Here is a 16,753-nt window from a genome sequence, read left to right on the forward strand (position 1 = left end):
ACATGATTGACAACCGATTACAGCGTGCAGGGTGGAATAATACGGCAAGAATGCGCTCTTTGGTTCCAGCATGCGGCAAAAGGAAGAATAATATCACTATATATCACTATTAGTTTCGTTTTTACACTTCATTACATCTACCAAGCGGCAGTGCAGCAAAGAAAAGGAAAGTCATCACCATGAAGATAAAAGACTCGCCCACCAATATCAGCCTCTTTTCGTCCCAACCATCAGAGGTTATCCTTCATGACTATACCAGGACAGTATTTTTATGAATATTTTTCCATTTATTCATATTTTTTATAATTACAGCCTAGTCTAAAGAGGGTTACGTATTACTGTAAGTTCTGACTTCCTAGTTCTAGGACGTCTGTATGTACTGCATCACTATAAAAACAAAGGTTAGAAAAGGTAAGACTAGCGTCAGTGTTCACCATTGACTTGCCAGATGTTGACCATTTTCTCCATGGCAGAGGCGAGATATTTTCCAGTGACACTCCAAGCAAGAGGAGATAGGCAAAAATCACTCGGAGATCCAAAACCTGAACGGCCCTCCTCCAAAGAGCCATCACTGATAAAAGAACAAAGGAGAAAAAAACAGTCATTAGTCACATTATCATTATGTTTTATTACATTTCAACCCTTTTTTTTTTTAATTTGTCAGGAAATAAGAGAAAAAAAAAAAACAGTATGGTGAGGCCACGGACGGCTTTGAAGAGGTTCTGACGCCTAATAAGGGTGCAAGGAATACTTGGAGGTCTTTCTCAATCCCCCAGACATCCCTTCCGCAAACGCAAACGGAGTCTGGGGAAGTTAAACCGCTCATCAGCGGCAAAGCTCCAAGGTGGGGGGACGAGTTTCACCCTGAATTCCTCAAAGCTCGGGAAGTTGAGGGACTGTCTTGGCTGACACGAAGTCAGGAAGAGTACCTCTGGATTGGCAAAACTCTCATCTGTGCTATTTGCGGGTGTGGTCCTCATGGCCCGTGTGACCTTCAACGTGGTTTGCAGCCGAGTGTGAAGCTTCTGGGGTGAGACTCAGCACCTCCAAATCTGAGGCCATGGTCCTCAGTCGTGTTGCAAATGAGGCCCCGCCCCAGGTGGAGGAGTTCAAATACCTTGTCCGCCATGGTGCGGAGAGAGCTGAGGCAGAAGGAGGGGTCTCAAATTGGAGGGGCCATGTGTCAAAAATAGACAATTCTATGGGCATCTCAATTACTTTTGCTGGTTGTCCCGTATTGCAACCCCGACGACGATTTGGGGATCTACTGACATTTGTTGCTGAGCCACATTAAGATTATTATGCAGCCTAATGAGTAACATGCCCCACAAGAACCTGCTGAGTGATCACTTAAACCTTTCCAAAACCTTGTTTTCCTTACTCCTTGTTGAAGATACAGGTCTGCTGGAGGGTGTACTGGCTCTTGGTTACATTCCATACCCTGACTGTGCCATCATTGCCACTTGTCGCCAACAGACCTTTCTTTTTGCACCAGCCGCACGTGAGGACCTAAGAAAAGACAAACAACAGTCAGCGATGAAAACAAACAACAATCAACAGCAAACATGACGACTCACCCTGCTCTGATGAGCCTCCAACTTGATCAAAGAGCACTTCCGCAGGTCCCCCGCCATGTCGGCGAAGGTCTGCGGCCGGCTCTGATTGTCACGGTCATGGGCGGCGAGTGTGCGCACGAGCTGCTGTGCGGCCCACTGCCGATGTTGAGAGGAAAGCCTGGAGGACAGGCAGCAGGCGGCCAGAGCATTGGCCAGCTCCAGAGGGCCTACAGCGGAGGGATTATGGGAAGGATGGGCATACAAATGGGCAATTAAACCTGCTTGACATGGAACAAAAAAACGACAAGGTTTGCCAGTGAGTGAGAGAATGTAAAAAAATAAATCAAAAAGACAAAAGACACTGTAAATTCCGGACTACAAGCCCCCCCACACTTTCAATGCTTTTGGACGCTAAGTCTTACAGTGATTGTGTTTGATCTGACAAATCTTAAGTAAGTTTGATCAAGTGTAGAATTACTCTTGAACTCAAACAAACAAATGCGGTCTATATATTTTTTCCTCTTTAAATATGGTGGGTGAGGCTTATATTCAGGTGTCCGGAATTCACTGTACATGTAACAAAATCTCAAAAGGTGACCCAATATGGTGAAAGAAAATGTGGCAAGCTCACACAAATTAGCAATGTGAGCTATATAAAATGAACAAATGAAAATCATGAACACCTACAAATGCATTACAACTCATCCACCTCAAAACCTCACGTCATTTAGTACACGTTTACAAATGAGGCACCGCGTCCATTCACTTCATCTCATCAACCTTCTCCTTGCATCGACAAGGCAACACACCTCTTTTCTCCATATCAGCCTTATCATAAGAAGGTCTGAGTTTGGCCCCTTTATCTGCCAGCAGAGCCACCAGGGCCTGTGTCACTACAAAGTTGGGAGAAGTAATAAGCTTGTTCTCTTCCGCCATGCCCCGCAGGAAGCTGGGTAGGAATTTTCTCTGGACGGGGTCGTCCACGGTTGTCAGGTTCATTCCGGTTGCAGCCGAGATGAGATTCTGGAAATTGAATAAAAGAAATGATAGGTAATCTGTCAACAACAGGAATTAATTATAACACAAGTAAGGCACAACAGTGGGAACGCTACTAAAGTCACACAATCTAGATAAGACTGGAAAAACGTGCCACCAAATGTGCTATGATGACCGCGGAACCGGAAATTACAATACAATATGGAAAATAAAATGTTTAAATGTCACAAAGCTTTATTAATTACAGTATTATTTACAACACAACGAGGTGACCCTGCAGTTGCCAGGTGTCAACTGCACTACACTTGTCTTCCTGCACAGTTGTGCAGCGTTTTTCTGTCCTCGTTAGACCCAGTTTGTGCTGCTCTCTGAAGGGAGTAGTTAACAGCATGGTAAGAGATTTTAGTTTTAGTTTAGATTTTTAGATGGGTTTTCTAATCATCTATTAGCCTTATAAAATGATGAACTTGGATTAGCAGCCATACCAAGAGACTGATAGTCGGCCTCTATGCAAAAATGTTGATCGTTCTTTGAAAAATCATCTGGTTAATTTTCATTGTTTGTGAAATGGAAAAAAATGTTTGTGAAATGCATGAAAATGAGTTTTTCTTTGGAAAACAAAGAAATTTGCAAGTGATCCCAAACCTTTGAGCGGTAGTGCATATCATACCTGAGTGCAGAGCTGCACCAGCAATTTGGCAGCATTGGGGCTATTGGAGGCCAAGCAGCCCACTGCTGTGCTGAGATACGCAAGGCAGGAGATGGGTTTGCTGGCCTTGGCAGCTCCACGTGGCCTTTCAGCATGGCCGGAGCCTACTGTTGGACTGGTTGAAAGCCCGGCTCGGCCTGCTGCCGCCAGGCACATCAGCCTGACGAGAGTCCTGATGTCTGTTAAGCCGAGCGACTCCAGGCCAGCTGCGAGGCTGCAGCTTGAACCACTGGGCGGGACGGAAAGGACGAGGCAAAAGCATGTTATTAAAATAAATAAAAATGTTACATATACATGTTTATCATAGAGGGAACGGTTCCGGTGCATGCGAATGGCACCGCCACAGACGAACACGCTAGAATTGTGTGAATGACGGCTACCTCACAGACAGCAGAGACAGGGCTCTCATCACCATGGTCCTGGCAAGCAGCACCTGGGCGGCAGCAGTCACCCTTCTCAGTGCCATCACTCGGTCGTGGGGGTTCTGCAGGGCGGCTGCCTGCTCTCCGAGAGTTACCCTGCCCGAGGAGCTTTTATCCACCGATGTCTGACAACCTGAACATGAGCACATAGTCAATTAACTGGATTCGCTCCCAAGAAGCCAAAATGTTTGTTTCACTCAAACTATTGAACACTGTATCAAAACAGCTCAGTTGTGATGTCAAAAATATGTCGGCCGATTTGTGACTATGTCCTCTAAACATTTATATAACCGGTCAGGGCTGCACTGGAGGCAAGGTGGCTAAAGTGCCTTGCCCAAAGACACAAAAGCAGTAGTTCAGAAAGCGGGGCACAAAGTTAGGTAGTGCAAAGTAATATTTTTTATTATTTTTTAATATATTTTTATTATTTTTTAAATATTATATATTTATTTATTATATATTTTTTTATATATTTTCATATTTATATATTATATATTTTTTATAATTTTTAAAGACACACACACCACAAACCACCAACTCATGGTTTGTGGACCAAGGCAGTGCGAGGCAATATTTTTTATATTATATTTTTTTAATTATTTATTATTATTATTTTATTATATATTTATTTATGATATATTTTTATATTTCTATATTATATTTTTTATATTTTTATAATTTTTAAAGACACACCTAAATAGTTATATATGAGAGGACGGGCTCACCAATCTGCAGCAACGTCTCCTCCATACTGTTGGTGGCAGTTACCATAGCAACAGAGGCCCCCAGTGGGTCACTATCAGGGAACTGCACAGCCTCTGGGACAGTTCTGCGTTCATTCAGACCCAACGGACCAGCCAAAAGCTCAAATTCCTCCTCCCCTGTGAGCTTCTCGTCTTCATCAACGTCCATCATGTCCCAGTCTTCTGTGGTGTGATGGACAAAAACATAAATGGGAAATTAAAATCAAAGCAAAACATAAACCGCATATCGTTTTTTTATATTCTCATGCATTAAACGCTGTACCTTCATAAACGCTGTCCTGCTTTCCCAGAAGGTCAGGAGCCTGGCCCTTATATCTGAATACACAGCAGAGTGATAAAAGTAATATATCAGTTATATTTAGAGAAAATGATCATTCTCTACCAAAATGTTTATTATGAACAATAACCAGCAGGGTGTATGTACCTCTCCACAACCGGGACTTTGGCCTTGCTTTTGATGGCCAAATACTTCTCCCTGCAGGCACCACAAAGCAGGTAGTAGGGGTTCCCGCTGCCACATTCCCCTCCAAACCAGCCGTCTACGTAGGACCCGTTGCTGCGGTAGCCCTGCCGGTTGGCACTGCGTCCGCAACCAGGGTGGCTTTTCTTCATGTGCTGATTGAAGTTGGCGACGTTGGCTTCGCAGAGCTCGCACACCACCACTTCATCCCGATCGTCGCTCTCGCATACGTGCTGGGGTGTGGCAATACGGCAAGACAAAAAGACACATTCGCCAGTGTTAAAACAAGTCTTGCATAAAGCATACGTTTGACCAGCATTCGTGAAATGTTAGAAGTATTAATCAATGGCAGCTCTGTGTTAGTACATTAGCTGACAATATGTCAAAAGTTTAGTACAGTAGAACCCGTTTATGACATAACTGAAATAGAGGGCGAGAGGCGGGGTGCACCCTGGACTGGTTGTCGATCCATTTCTTTTTTTGTTCATTCATTCATTTTTTAACGCTTTTCCTCACAAGGGTCGCGGGGGTGCTGGAGCCTATCCCAGCTGACTCTGGGCGAGAGGCAGGGTGCACCCTGGACTGGTTGTCGATCCATTTCCTTTTTTGTTCATTCATTCATTTTTTACCGCTTTTCCTCACGAGGGTCGCGGGGGTGCTGGAGCCTATCCCAGCTGACTCTGGCCGACAGGCGGGGTGCACCCTGGACTGGTTGTCGATCCATTTCTTTTTTGTTCATTCATTCATTTTTACCACTTTTCCTCACGAGGGTCGTGGAGGTGCTGGAGCCTATGCGAGCTGACTCTGGCCAAGAGGCGGGGTGCACCCTGGACTGGTTGTCGATCCATTTCCTTTTTTGTTCATTCATTCATTTTTTACCGCTTTTCCTCACAAGGGTCGCGGGGGTGCTGGAGCCTATCCCAGCTGACTCTGGGCGAGAGGCAGGGTGCACCCGGGACTGGTTGTCGATCCATTTCTTTTTTGTTCATTCATTCATTTTTACCACTTTTCCTCACGAGGGTCGCGGGGGTGCTGGAGCCTATCCCAGCTGACTCTGGCCGACAGGCGGGGTGCACCCTGGACTGGTTGTCGATCCATTTCTTTTTTGTTCATTCATTCATTTTTACCACTTTTCCTCACGAGGGTCGTGGAGGTGCTGGAGCCTATGCGAGCTGACTCTGGCCAAGAGGCGGGGTGCACCCTGGACTGGTTGTCGATCCATTTCCTTTTTTGTTCATTCATTCATTTTTTACCGCTTTTCCTCACGAGGGTCGCGGAGGTGCTGGAGCCTATGCCAGTTGACTCTGGGCGAGAGGCGGGGTGCACCCTGGACTGGTTGTCAATCCATTTCTTTTTTGTTCATTCATTCATTATCTATCACTTTTCCTCATTAGGGTCGCGGAGGTGCTGGAGCCTATCCCGGCTGACTCTGGCCGAGAGGCGGGGTGCACCCTGGACTGGTTGTCGATCCATTTCCTTTTTTGTTCATTCATTCATTTTTTACCGCTTTTCCTCACAAGGGTCGCGAAGGTGCTGGAGCCTATCCCAGCTGACTCTGGCTGAGAGGCGGGGTGCACCCTGGACTGGTTGTCGATCCATTTCTTTTTTTGTTCATTCATTCATTTTTTAACGCTTTTCCTCACGAGGGTCGCGGGGGTGCTGGAGCCTATCCCAGCTGACTCTGGGCGAGAGGCGGGGTGCACCCTGGACTGGTTGTCGATCCATTTCTTTTTTTGTTCATTCATTCATTTTTTACCGCTTTTCCTCACGAGGGTCGCGGGGGTGCTGGAGCCTATCCCAGCTGACTCTGGGCGAGAGGCAGGGTGCACCCTGGACTGGTTGTCGATCCATTTCTTTTTGTTCATTCATTCATTTTTTACCGCTTTTCCTCACGAGGGTCGCGGGGGTGCTGGAGCCTATCCCAGCTGACTCTGGCCGACAGGCGGGGTGCACCCTGGACTGGTTGTCGATCCATTTCTTTTTGTTCATTCATTCATTTTTTACCGCTTTTCCTCACGAGGGTGGCGGGGATGCTGGAGCCTATCCCAGCTGACTCTGGGCGAGAGGCGGGGTGCACCCTGGACTGGTTGTCGATCCATTTCCTTTTTTGTTCATTCATTCATTTTTTACCGCTTTTCCTCACAAGGGTCGCGGGGGTGCTGGAGCCTATCCCAGCTGACTCTGGGCGAGAGGCGGGGTGCACCCGGGACTGGTTGTCAATCCATTTCTTTTTTGTTCATTCATTCATTTTTACCACTTTTCCTCACGAGGGTCGCGGGGGTGCTGGAGCCTATCCCAGCTGACTCTGGACGAGAGGCGGGGTGCACCCGGGACTGGTTGTCGATCTATTTCTTTTTTTGTTCATTCATTTTTTAACGCTTTTCCTCACGAGGGTCGCACAGGTGCTGGAGCCTAACCCAGCTGACTCTGGCCGACAGGCGGGGTGCACCCTGGACTGGTTGTCGATCCATTTCTTTTTTTGTTCATTCATTCATTTTTTACCGGTTTTCCTCACGAGGGTCGCGGAGGTGCTGGAGCCTATGCCAGTTGACTCTGGGCGAGAGGCGGGTGCACCCTGGACTGGTTGTCGATCCATTTCTTTTTTGTTCATTCATTCATTTTTACCACTTTTCCTCACGAGGGTCGCGGGGGTGCTGGAGCCTATCCCAGCTGACTCTGGGCGAGAGGCGGGGTGCACCCGGGACTGGTTGTCGATCTATTTCTTTTTTTGTTCATTCATTCATTTTTACCACTTTTCCTCACGAGGGTTGCGGAGGTGCTGGAGCCTATGCGAGCTGACTCTGGCCAAGAGGCGGGGTGCACCCTGGACTGGTTGTCGATCCATTTCCTTTTTTGTTCATTCATTCATTTTTTACCGCTTTTCCTCACGAGGGTCGCGGAGGTGCTGGAGCCTATGCCAGTTGACTCTGGGCGAGAGGCGGGGTGCACCCTGGACTGGTTGTCGATCCATTTCCTTTTTTGTTCATTCATTTTTTACCGCTTTTCCTCACGAGGGTGGCGGGGGTGCTGGAGCCTATCCCAGCTGACTCTGGCCGACAGGCGGGGTGCACCCTGGACTGGTTGTCGATCCATTTCTTTTTTGTTCATTCATTCATTTTTACCACTTTTCCTCACGAGGGTCGTGGAGGTGCTGGAGCCTATGCGAGCTGACTCTGGCCAAGAGGCGGGGTGCACCCTGGACTGGTTGTCGATCCATTTCCTTTTTTGTTCATTCATTCATTTTTTACCGCTTTTCCTCACAAGGGTCGCGGGGGTGCTGGAGCCTATCCCAGCTGACTCTGGGCGAGAGGCGGGTGCACCCGGGACTGGTTATCGATCTATTTCTTTTTTTGTTCATTCATTTTTTACCGCTTTTCCTCACGAGGGTCGCACAGGTGCTGGAGCCTAACCCAGCTGACTCTGGCCGACAGGCGGGGTGCACCCTGGACTGGTTGTCGATCCATTTCTTTTTTGTTCATTCATTCATTTTTACCACTTTTCCTCACGAGGGTTGCGGAGGTGCTGGAGCCTATGCGAGCTGACTCTGGCCAAGAGGCGGGGTGCACCCTGGACTGGTTGTCGATCCATTTCCTTTTTTGTTCATTCATTCATTTTTTACCGCTTTTCCTCACGAGGGTCGCGGAGGTGCTGGAGCCTATGCCAGTTGACTCTGGGCGAGAGGCGGGGTGCACCCTGGACTGGTTGTCGATCCATTTCCTTTTTTGTTCATTCATTTTTTACCGCTTTTCCTCACGAGGGTCGCGGGGGTGCTGGAGCCTATCCCAGCTGACTCTGGCCGACAGGCGGGGTGCACCCTGGACTGGTTGTCGATCCATTTCTTTTTTTGTTCATTCATTTTTTACCGCTTTTCCTCACGAGGGTCGCGGGGGTGCTGGAGCCTATCCCAGCTGACTCTGGGCGAGAGGCAGGGTGCACCCTGGACTGGTTGTCGATCCATTTCTTTTTTTGTTCATTCATTCATTTTTTAACGCTTTTCCTCACGAGGGTGGCGGGGATGCTGGAGCCTATCCCAGCTGACTCTGGGCGAGAGGCGGGGTGCACCCTGGACTGGTTGTCGATCCATTTCTTTTTTTGTTCATTCATTCATTTTTTACCGCTTTTCCTCACGAGGGTCGCGGGGGTGCTGGAGCCTATCCCAGCTGACTCTGGCCGACAGGCGGGGTGCACCCTGGACTGGTTGTCGATCCATTTCCTTTTTTGTTCATTCATTCATTTTTTACCACTTTTCCTCACGAGGGTCGCGGGGGTGCTGGAGCCTATCCCAGCTGACTCTGGCCGACAGGCGGGGTGCACCCTGGACTGGTTGTCGATCCATTTCTTTTTTTGTTCATTCATTCATTTTTTAACGCTTTTCCTCACGAGGGTCGCGGAGGTGCTGGAGCCTATGCCAGTTGACTCTGGGCGAGAGGCGGGTGCACCCTGGACTGGTTGTCGATCCATTTCTTTTTTGTTCATTCATTCATTTTTTACCGCTTTTCCTCACGAGGGTCGCGGGGGTGCTGGAGCCTATGCCAGCTGACTCTGGGCGAGAGGCGGGGTGCACCCTGGACTGGTTTTCGATCCATTTCTTTTTTTGTTCATTCATTCATTTTTTAACGCTTTTCCTCACGAGGGTCGCGGAGGTGCTGGAGCCTATGCCAGTTGACTCTGGGCGAGAGGCGGGTGCACCCTGGACTGGTTGTCGATCCATTTCCTTTTTTGTTCATTCATTCATTTTTTACCGCTTTTCCTCACGAGGGTCGCGGAGGTGCTGGAGCCTATGCCAGTTGACTCTGGGCGAGAGGCGGGGTGCACCCTGGACTGGTTGTCGATCCATTTCCTTTTTTGTTCATTCATTCATTTTTTACCGCTTTTCCTCACGAGGGTCGTGGGGGTGCTGGAGCCTATGCGAGCTGACTCTGGGCGAGAGGCGTGTGCACCCGGGACTGGTTATCGATCTATTTCTTTTTTTGTTCATTCATTTTTTACCGCTTTTCCTCACGAGGGTCGCACAGGTGCTGGAGCCTAACCCAGCTGACTCTGGCCGACAGGCGGGGTGCACCCTGGACTGGTTGTCGATCCATTTCTTTTTTGTTCATTCATTCATTTTTACCACTTTTCCTCACGAGGGTTGCGGAGGTGCTGGAGCCTATGCGAGCTGACTCTGGCCAAGAGGCGGGGTGCACCCTGGACTGGTTGTCGATCCATTTCCTTTTTTGTTCATTCATTCATTTTTTACCGCTTTTCCTCACGAGGGTCGCGGAGGTGCTGGAGCCTATGCCAGTTGACTCTGGGCGAGAGGCGGGGTGCACCCTGGACTGGTTGTCGATCCATTTCCTTTTTTGTTCATTCATTCATTTTTTACCGCTTTTCCTCACGAGGGTCGCGAGGGTGCTGGAGCCTATCCCAGCTGACTCTGGCTGAGAGGCGGGGTGCACCCTGGACTGGTTGTCGATCCATTTCTTTTTTGTTCATTATCTATAATTTTATCTTTTAGAAAACAGAACAGTGATGACTTTTTTCCATACTTGCGTTTCCAATTTCCATATTTTTCCAGACTTTCCAAAGTTGCGTAAAAACCCTTCAATATGAGGAAGTTTGTCAATACTACATAAGGTTAAAATATTAAAAATCGAATTTCATGACGACAAAAGCGTTCAACCGTTTATGTTAACATCAACTACAGCGCAGATTTTTTAGTCGTAAAAAGAACACGGTGGATCAGGACTTGATGGGTTTGTCAACACGGACGTGTTGTGGACTCAAGTGTGACCGACTTGAACGGGTTCCACTGCACTACCCAATATTTCATGCCAACTCGGTCGATGCAGTACATAAGTGACGTGAAATGAAAGTGTTCTTGTGAGTGACAAGTAACGCCGTGCTAAGACCCGCTGACGGCAGTCCGTCTGTCCATAGCATTAAGTCACACACACCCATGTTGGCCAATCCAGTACCTCCGGGATCCACATTCCCAGAATGTCAGATTCACTGGCAAGGTCCTGTCCAAACATGACCTCCATCGTCTCCTCATCAAGGTCCATCTCAAGCTCTTCGTCCAGAAGGTTGAAGTCATAAAGGGCACCTGGGTCTTGTTGTTGTTGTTGTTGCTGGTGGGATGGAACCTCCCTGCGAGACTGGCTGTGGTGGGCCTGCACGGAGCGGTACAATCCGGCTGATAGAAAACAGGAGGTGAATTAAGGAAATAGCAAGTAAATATTATATTTGCTCTGACTAATCGCAAAGATGTCAAATGCTCACCAGCACGGGCAAACAATCTGCGGGCAGCCAGGTCAAAGTGATGTTTCCGAGAAACAGCGGCTCGTCCTCTCAGGGCGACGCCACTGGAGGCTGCGCTATCTTGCTCTTGTCCCTCGGGGCTACAAAACGCGGAAGCAGTTCATTATTTCAAAGTGTATGATTGAAGCTTATTACTACATTAAAAGTTATGAAAAATCGTCACGTCACTTAATGGCCGGAGTTACTTTATTCTCTGCAAGCTTTTCATTCATTTTCTACCGCTTATCCTAACGAGGGTTGTGGGGGTGCTGGAGCCTATCCCAGCTGTCTTCGAGCGAGAGGCGGGGTACACCCTGGACTGATCGCCATGCACACTCGCAACGCTTATTATAAGGAAATAACTAAAGTGATTAATTCATTTGAGTGATGAGGATGGGTGCGATTAAAGGGTGCATATTCATCAAGAAACTTCCTAACTCAAGTAAATATGTCAGTGCAATCGTACCTCTCGCTGAAGCCCTCTTCCATTTCCGAAGCGTCTGCACTGACAATGTCTCCAGGTGAACAAACGTAGGAGCTCCTGTCGCGAGATTTGCTTCCGACGAACGCTGTCGCACCCGGGCACGCGGCGTCGGACACTTCGCCGCCGACACCGCTGCCCCTCGGCTCCTCGTGCTCGTCATCTGTGCCAGGATGTTCTATCATCCACATGGCCAGCACCGTGATGTTCTGAGCGTCTGCTTCGCCTCGTGCGCCTGCAAAGAGCAAGTGAGGTCTGACCACGCAAATGTACCACAACATGACAATGCATCTGTCAATATCGTGAGAGGGTCGGAATTATGACTTTGTAATTAATAGCATACATTTCTCCAATGACCCTGGATGGATGGTTGGATCATACACTTCAATGAAGAAGAAAGCATGGTTAATCTGTTGTTTAAAACTCATCATTCTTTACAACAGGAAATGCAAGTGTAACTAATGAAGTAGAACGGGTGGTGTGGGGGGGGCTTGACACACTGACCGGTTGCCTCCAAAGCTTTGGTTATTTGGCGCAAGGAGAAGCCCATCTCCAGCAAGGGTACAGCGATTGCAGGAGGGGGTGGAGATGTTGACAGCCTGCTGCTGGGGTCTGAAAGAGCTGAAGCAAATATGAGTCGCTGTTAGATTAGATTACATTAAATTCAACTTTATTGTTATTGCTCATGTCATGTCATGTGACTATGAACAGGCTGTGACTATGATACATATATAGTGATATAAATGACTATAATATGGCTATTGCAGATTATAAACAGTATGCACAGTATGAATGTGACAAGATATAATAACAGTAATATGTACAGTAGTGCAATGAAGTGATGGGGGGGGCAAAGTTCAACAAAAAAAGCTGGGAAAAAGCTCAACATATTTCTGTATATTACCGTATTTTCTGGACTATAAGTCTCTCCGCAAAAATGCATAATTAGGTAGAAAAAAACATACATAAGTTGCACTGGAGTATAAATTGCATTTTTTGATGCAACTACTTGACCAAAACCGACATTACGTCCTCTTTGAAGGCAAGTTCTACCAATAAAATAATATAGAACACGCTTAATAGCTTAATGCTTATTCAGCTACACAAAAAATAAACATGAACAGAAAAGGTGTCCGGTGTTTATGTAACATAAACAGTTTTTTTTCATTTATAAGTCGCAGGAACAGCCGACCTATGACAAAAAAAGTGCAACTTATAGTCCGGAAAATGAAACAGTCCACGTGAACTACTGCAGGGTCATCTAAAGGATGCGGGGGGGCTACTTTGACATTTTATTTGCATATATAGCCCCATGTAGATTAGCTAAAACTTTCTACTTTACTGTATGTGTTTAAAGAAAACATTGCCTCCATTTGAGCTTTGTGTTACGGCGACCAAGTGATCTCTTGGGCCCGATTAATCAAATGTGTACATTTGAACAAGCGCAACAGTGTCAAGTCATCTCAGTACGGTGTACTTACAGGTACCTGCTCTGTTTTGCGGCCTGGTTGGCTGCGAGTCAGGGGACGTGAGGCTCTGCCTGCGGCCAATGTCGTCAGACGGCGAGGTTGGCAGAGAGGACACCGGGGGTGTTTGGGCTCGGCGAGTTGGTCCCAAGGAAGTGGTTGGATAGCTGGAGAACATTTGCCTGCACCAGGACAGAAGGTCGTGTTTAGTTTAACAAAAACATTGGCTACATTTCCGAAAGAGTGTTTTGTTTGTTTGGCAACAGAAGAAAGGCTAATTTGTAGTTCTAAACATGTTTGGTTTTTTTTCACTCACTTTTTGCAAATGCCACACATAGATTGCAGTCCTTTTCAGCCTAATATCAGATACATGAAATACACTCAGTGATGGTTGAACTGCGGTTGTTGTAGCTTGACTAAATTGTGTTGCAATGTTTTGTAATGCACTCCCATGAATTATTAATACTAATAAAGAAAAGGAGAACTAGTTGCACTAGTTGTAATATACGTATATATAGTCATGCATGTTTGCCTTCATTAAAAAAAGTGAAATTAGACATGTGGAAAAATTGGAGAAATGCAGATTAACATTGGTCTGATTAGTGAAACTTTCTCCTGCCAATAAGCCTCTCTCTCCCTCCCTTGCAACACCCCCTTGCAGTGTGCACGACACAGGAAGTTATTCTCTTTGTATTACTGTTTCATTTTATTATTGCATTTAATCTTTTTAAACTGTATTTAAGTCCTTTGTGTCTTGTCTATTTATACAATGTGAGTGGCAATTCAGGTCAAATTTAAGTATAAGTTCCTACTTATATCAATTAGTCACACTACATAGTCAAACTAAGACCCAATTAGATCAATGAGATATCCCCTACTGGTATGGGACCAGGCTAAATAACTAAGAAGTACAATTTATGACCTGACCTGAGAAGGCTGAGAGGCATGACCCCGGGAGACTCGGATGCAGGGACGGTCTCCGTGTCAGTGACTGGTGTGGTTGCAGTGGTGGTATCCTCCAGAGAGGAGCTCATGAATGAGGTGGTGCTGGAGGCAGATGGGCTTGTGGTGACCGGGGTCTGGACCAGCTGCTCACCCTCTGGACCATCGCCTTCGACCTCTGACTCATTTCTCACACCTAAGAAGAGACCAAGAAAACATTCCTGTCATTAAAACCAAATTCTAAACAAAGATATGTTTGTAGTCAAGTTGGCATTGGTCATTCTCGGGGCACTGAACTGCTCAGGTTGTCTTGGAAGACACTTTGGCTCACATTTGAGCAACCTTCATCTGAAGTGATGTCTGCCGCTTTAAACATAGCAATACTGGAAATTGAGCTAACAATCCGCTAACAAAGTGAGGAAGGACAAAATAAGCCAGCAAAAATGTACCACTTCCACATGGAACAATAGGCACTTAGTCAACCACGAATAGCAATTTTTGAAAAATCGGTTTTATAAATACATTTATAATTTTTTTTTAAATGTATAGAAATAAAGCATAAATGCATAAAATGCTTATAAGCATAAATGGGAGTGAAGATGTGATACAAAATGTGGCAGCAAGATCAACAGACACCACCTTTGGGTGTTTCTCAGCCTAGTCTCCGCTTTTCTTTTGATCACGGCGGCAAAATAATCCAAAATAGAGGCCAGCATTTGGACAAATGAGGTGAGAAACACTGCTGAATTAAAGGAATAACTCATAAAAAAACTAAAAAAAAAAAAAGAATAACTCATAGCAAAACATAAAGATTGAGTCTGTGTCGATCGTGTTGCCACTCCATGTCTTTGTCAACATGTGAAGGTAAAATTAATTAAGGTAAAAGTACACTTCATTCATTCATTTATCGCTCTCATTTATCTGCATTTAGAATATTGTTTTTTTTGCAGTAAAACTATAGAAATGTGTTTCGTGTTCTCGTTTTTGAGACTTCGCTACTTAGCAAGAACCACAGATGAAGTGCGGATTCCTGTTTCCAATGTATTAACACCTAATAGGCTACTTAATGACATTGTATGGTAAAAGTATATTAAAAACACAGTTGGACTCATGCAGTGTATTAATAACACTACAAAACATGCCCTATTGTACACTAACAGCAAAAATCATACTTGAAATTTCGGCATACATTTTTGACATTAAATGAAAAAACACGGTAACCGTGGCATAGGCTGACCCGGGTCCACTGATATAACAACCCAATGCACACTTGCTCTCACCAGGTTTACCCTTTCCTCCACAGGGTTCTTCCAGAAGCCCGTTGACGACGAGCTTGTAGATCATGGCCTGCGCCCTCTCCAGGTCTGCCAACCCTAAAGCCCGCTTGATGGGTGAACGCAAGACCGCCCGCTTCACCATGTGGCGCATGAGGAACTGAAGAGCAGCCCGCATCTCCACCTCTTCTTGGCATATTGGGGAGGTGGCGGCGGTGCTCTGTGCGCTGGCGCTAGCGTTTAGGTCAGCATTGTGTCCACTGGATTCCGGTAACACCTTGACGAGAAGTCACAGGAGAAGAATTGGAAGTTGAAATGGAGGTATATTATGCATGATGTACTATATTACATAAATATAAATCTCGCCCACTGCGGTACCTTTGGTATGAGCAGCAGCTCTGCGTACTTGCTGCAGCTCAGCAGGACACTGAGGGTCTTCATGGCTCCCAGGTAGAGGTAGGAGAGCTGCACCGCGTGGATCTCAGATTGAGTGGCAATTAAAGAAGGGTAGGGCTCATGACTACGGGAAGCGTGCTCGTGGCCTCTCTTCTTGGTGCCTTCAAGTGGAGCGTGGGGCGCTACGGAAAAAAGGGTGTCATTCCCGCCGACTCCGCCGACAACAACCGAGGAGATCCCACCATCTGACTTTGAGTTGGGCGCCACGTGTGCCTTGACTTCGTCGAGACTGTGAGAAACACGCAAGTCGGAGGCGGTGGCGTTTGGGAGAGAACAAGACCCTTTGCCGACGTTGTCCCTCGGTTCTTTGTGGTTGGGCATTTCATTGTCTGCCTTGTCTTCGTTGTTGGTCGGCTCGTGTCCCGTCGAGTGCGCATTCCGATGCCTCTTGTCATGGCGCCGTGCGCTCAGCTTCGCCGCAGTTTCCTCGTGGATGCTTATAAGGTAGGTGAGATCCAACAGTAGCGAGGCCGTGAGGCCACGGAAACGAGCGACGTCAAACGGCAGAGGCTCACAGGGTTCCAGGTTGTACAGTGGAGTGTCACTAGGTGACCAGAAAGTTGGGAAGCTTTAATTGAATTGAGTCGAGAATTAAAGGAGACAAGGGAAAGGAAAAAAACAAAGTGAGGGAAAAGGGCAGGAGAGAAGAAATAGCAGAAGAGGCTTGACATGAGATGGGGGAAAAAATGTACATGTATGGCACAGAATGCCCTACTACATAGATTTGCTCATGCAAAACAAGATTAGTTTTTCTCATGATGCAGAAGGGTGCAAAGCGCATGTCATGTAGAGTGGAGAACATATGAAGCAAGCAGCAACGGAGCATTAAAAAGACAAACATACATTTCATTTGGTTTGTGGTCTAATTTTTTTCATAGCCATATCCTAAACCGAAAACTAAATACAAATTAATTATGAAATGATTGGTTACTTTATATTTCACAACAT

At 46.5% G+C, this 16,753-nt stretch overlaps 1 protein-coding gene across 11 annotated transcripts in view; it reads right to left on the bottom strand.

Annotated features, from left to right (window-relative positions):
* herc1 (HECT and RLD domain containing E3 ubiquitin protein ligase family member 1) overlaps window positions 1–16,753 on the bottom strand; it is a 58,926-nt gene that overhangs the window by 14,868 nt on the left and 27,305 nt on the right. For 2 of the 11 annotated variants that reach the window (XM_078793384.1, XM_078793368.1), the window contains exons 38-55: window positions 15,728–16,373; window positions 15,356–15,626; window positions 14,061–14,271; window positions 13,149–13,315; window positions 12,172–12,288; window positions 12,011–12,025; window positions 11,653–11,902; window positions 11,169–11,287; window positions 10,844–11,082; window positions 4,872–5,140; window positions 4,710–4,762; window positions 4,409–4,609; window positions 3,642–3,816; window positions 3,223–3,490; window positions 2,366–2,579; window positions 1,578–1,834; window positions 1,382–1,509; window positions 435–571 (exon numbers count right to left, since the gene is read on the bottom strand). In XM_078793384.1, coding sequence (XP_078649510.1) covers window positions 435–571; window positions 1,382–1,509; window positions 1,578–1,834; window positions 2,366–2,579; window positions 3,223–3,490; window positions 3,642–3,816; window positions 4,409–4,609; window positions 4,710–4,762; window positions 4,872–5,140; window positions 10,844–11,082; window positions 11,169–11,287; window positions 11,653–11,902; window positions 12,011–12,025; window positions 12,172–12,288; window positions 13,149–13,315; window positions 14,061–14,271; window positions 15,356–15,626; window positions 15,728–16,373 — 3,737 coding nt within the window. The remainder of the gene's footprint in view (window positions 1–434; window positions 572–1,381; window positions 1,510–1,577; window positions 1,835–2,365; window positions 2,580–3,222; window positions 3,491–3,641; window positions 3,817–4,408; window positions 4,610–4,709; window positions 4,763–4,871; window positions 5,141–10,843; window positions 11,083–11,168; window positions 11,288–11,652; window positions 11,903–12,010; window positions 12,026–12,171; window positions 12,289–13,148; window positions 13,316–14,060; window positions 14,272–15,355; window positions 15,627–15,727; window positions 16,374–16,753) is intronic. The other 9 variants (XM_078793383.1, XM_078793372.1, XM_078793378.1 and 6 more) reach the window with 9 other exon arrangements.

Source organism: Doryrhamphus excisus, linkage group LG1, assembly GCF_037039965.1.
Source record: "Doryrhamphus excisus strain RoL-2023G ecotype Guam linkage group LG1, RoL_Dexc_Guam_v1.1, whole genome shotgun sequence".
Lineage (NCBI taxonomy): Eukaryota > Metazoa > Chordata > Actinopteri > Syngnathiformes > Syngnathidae > Doryrhamphus > Doryrhamphus excisus.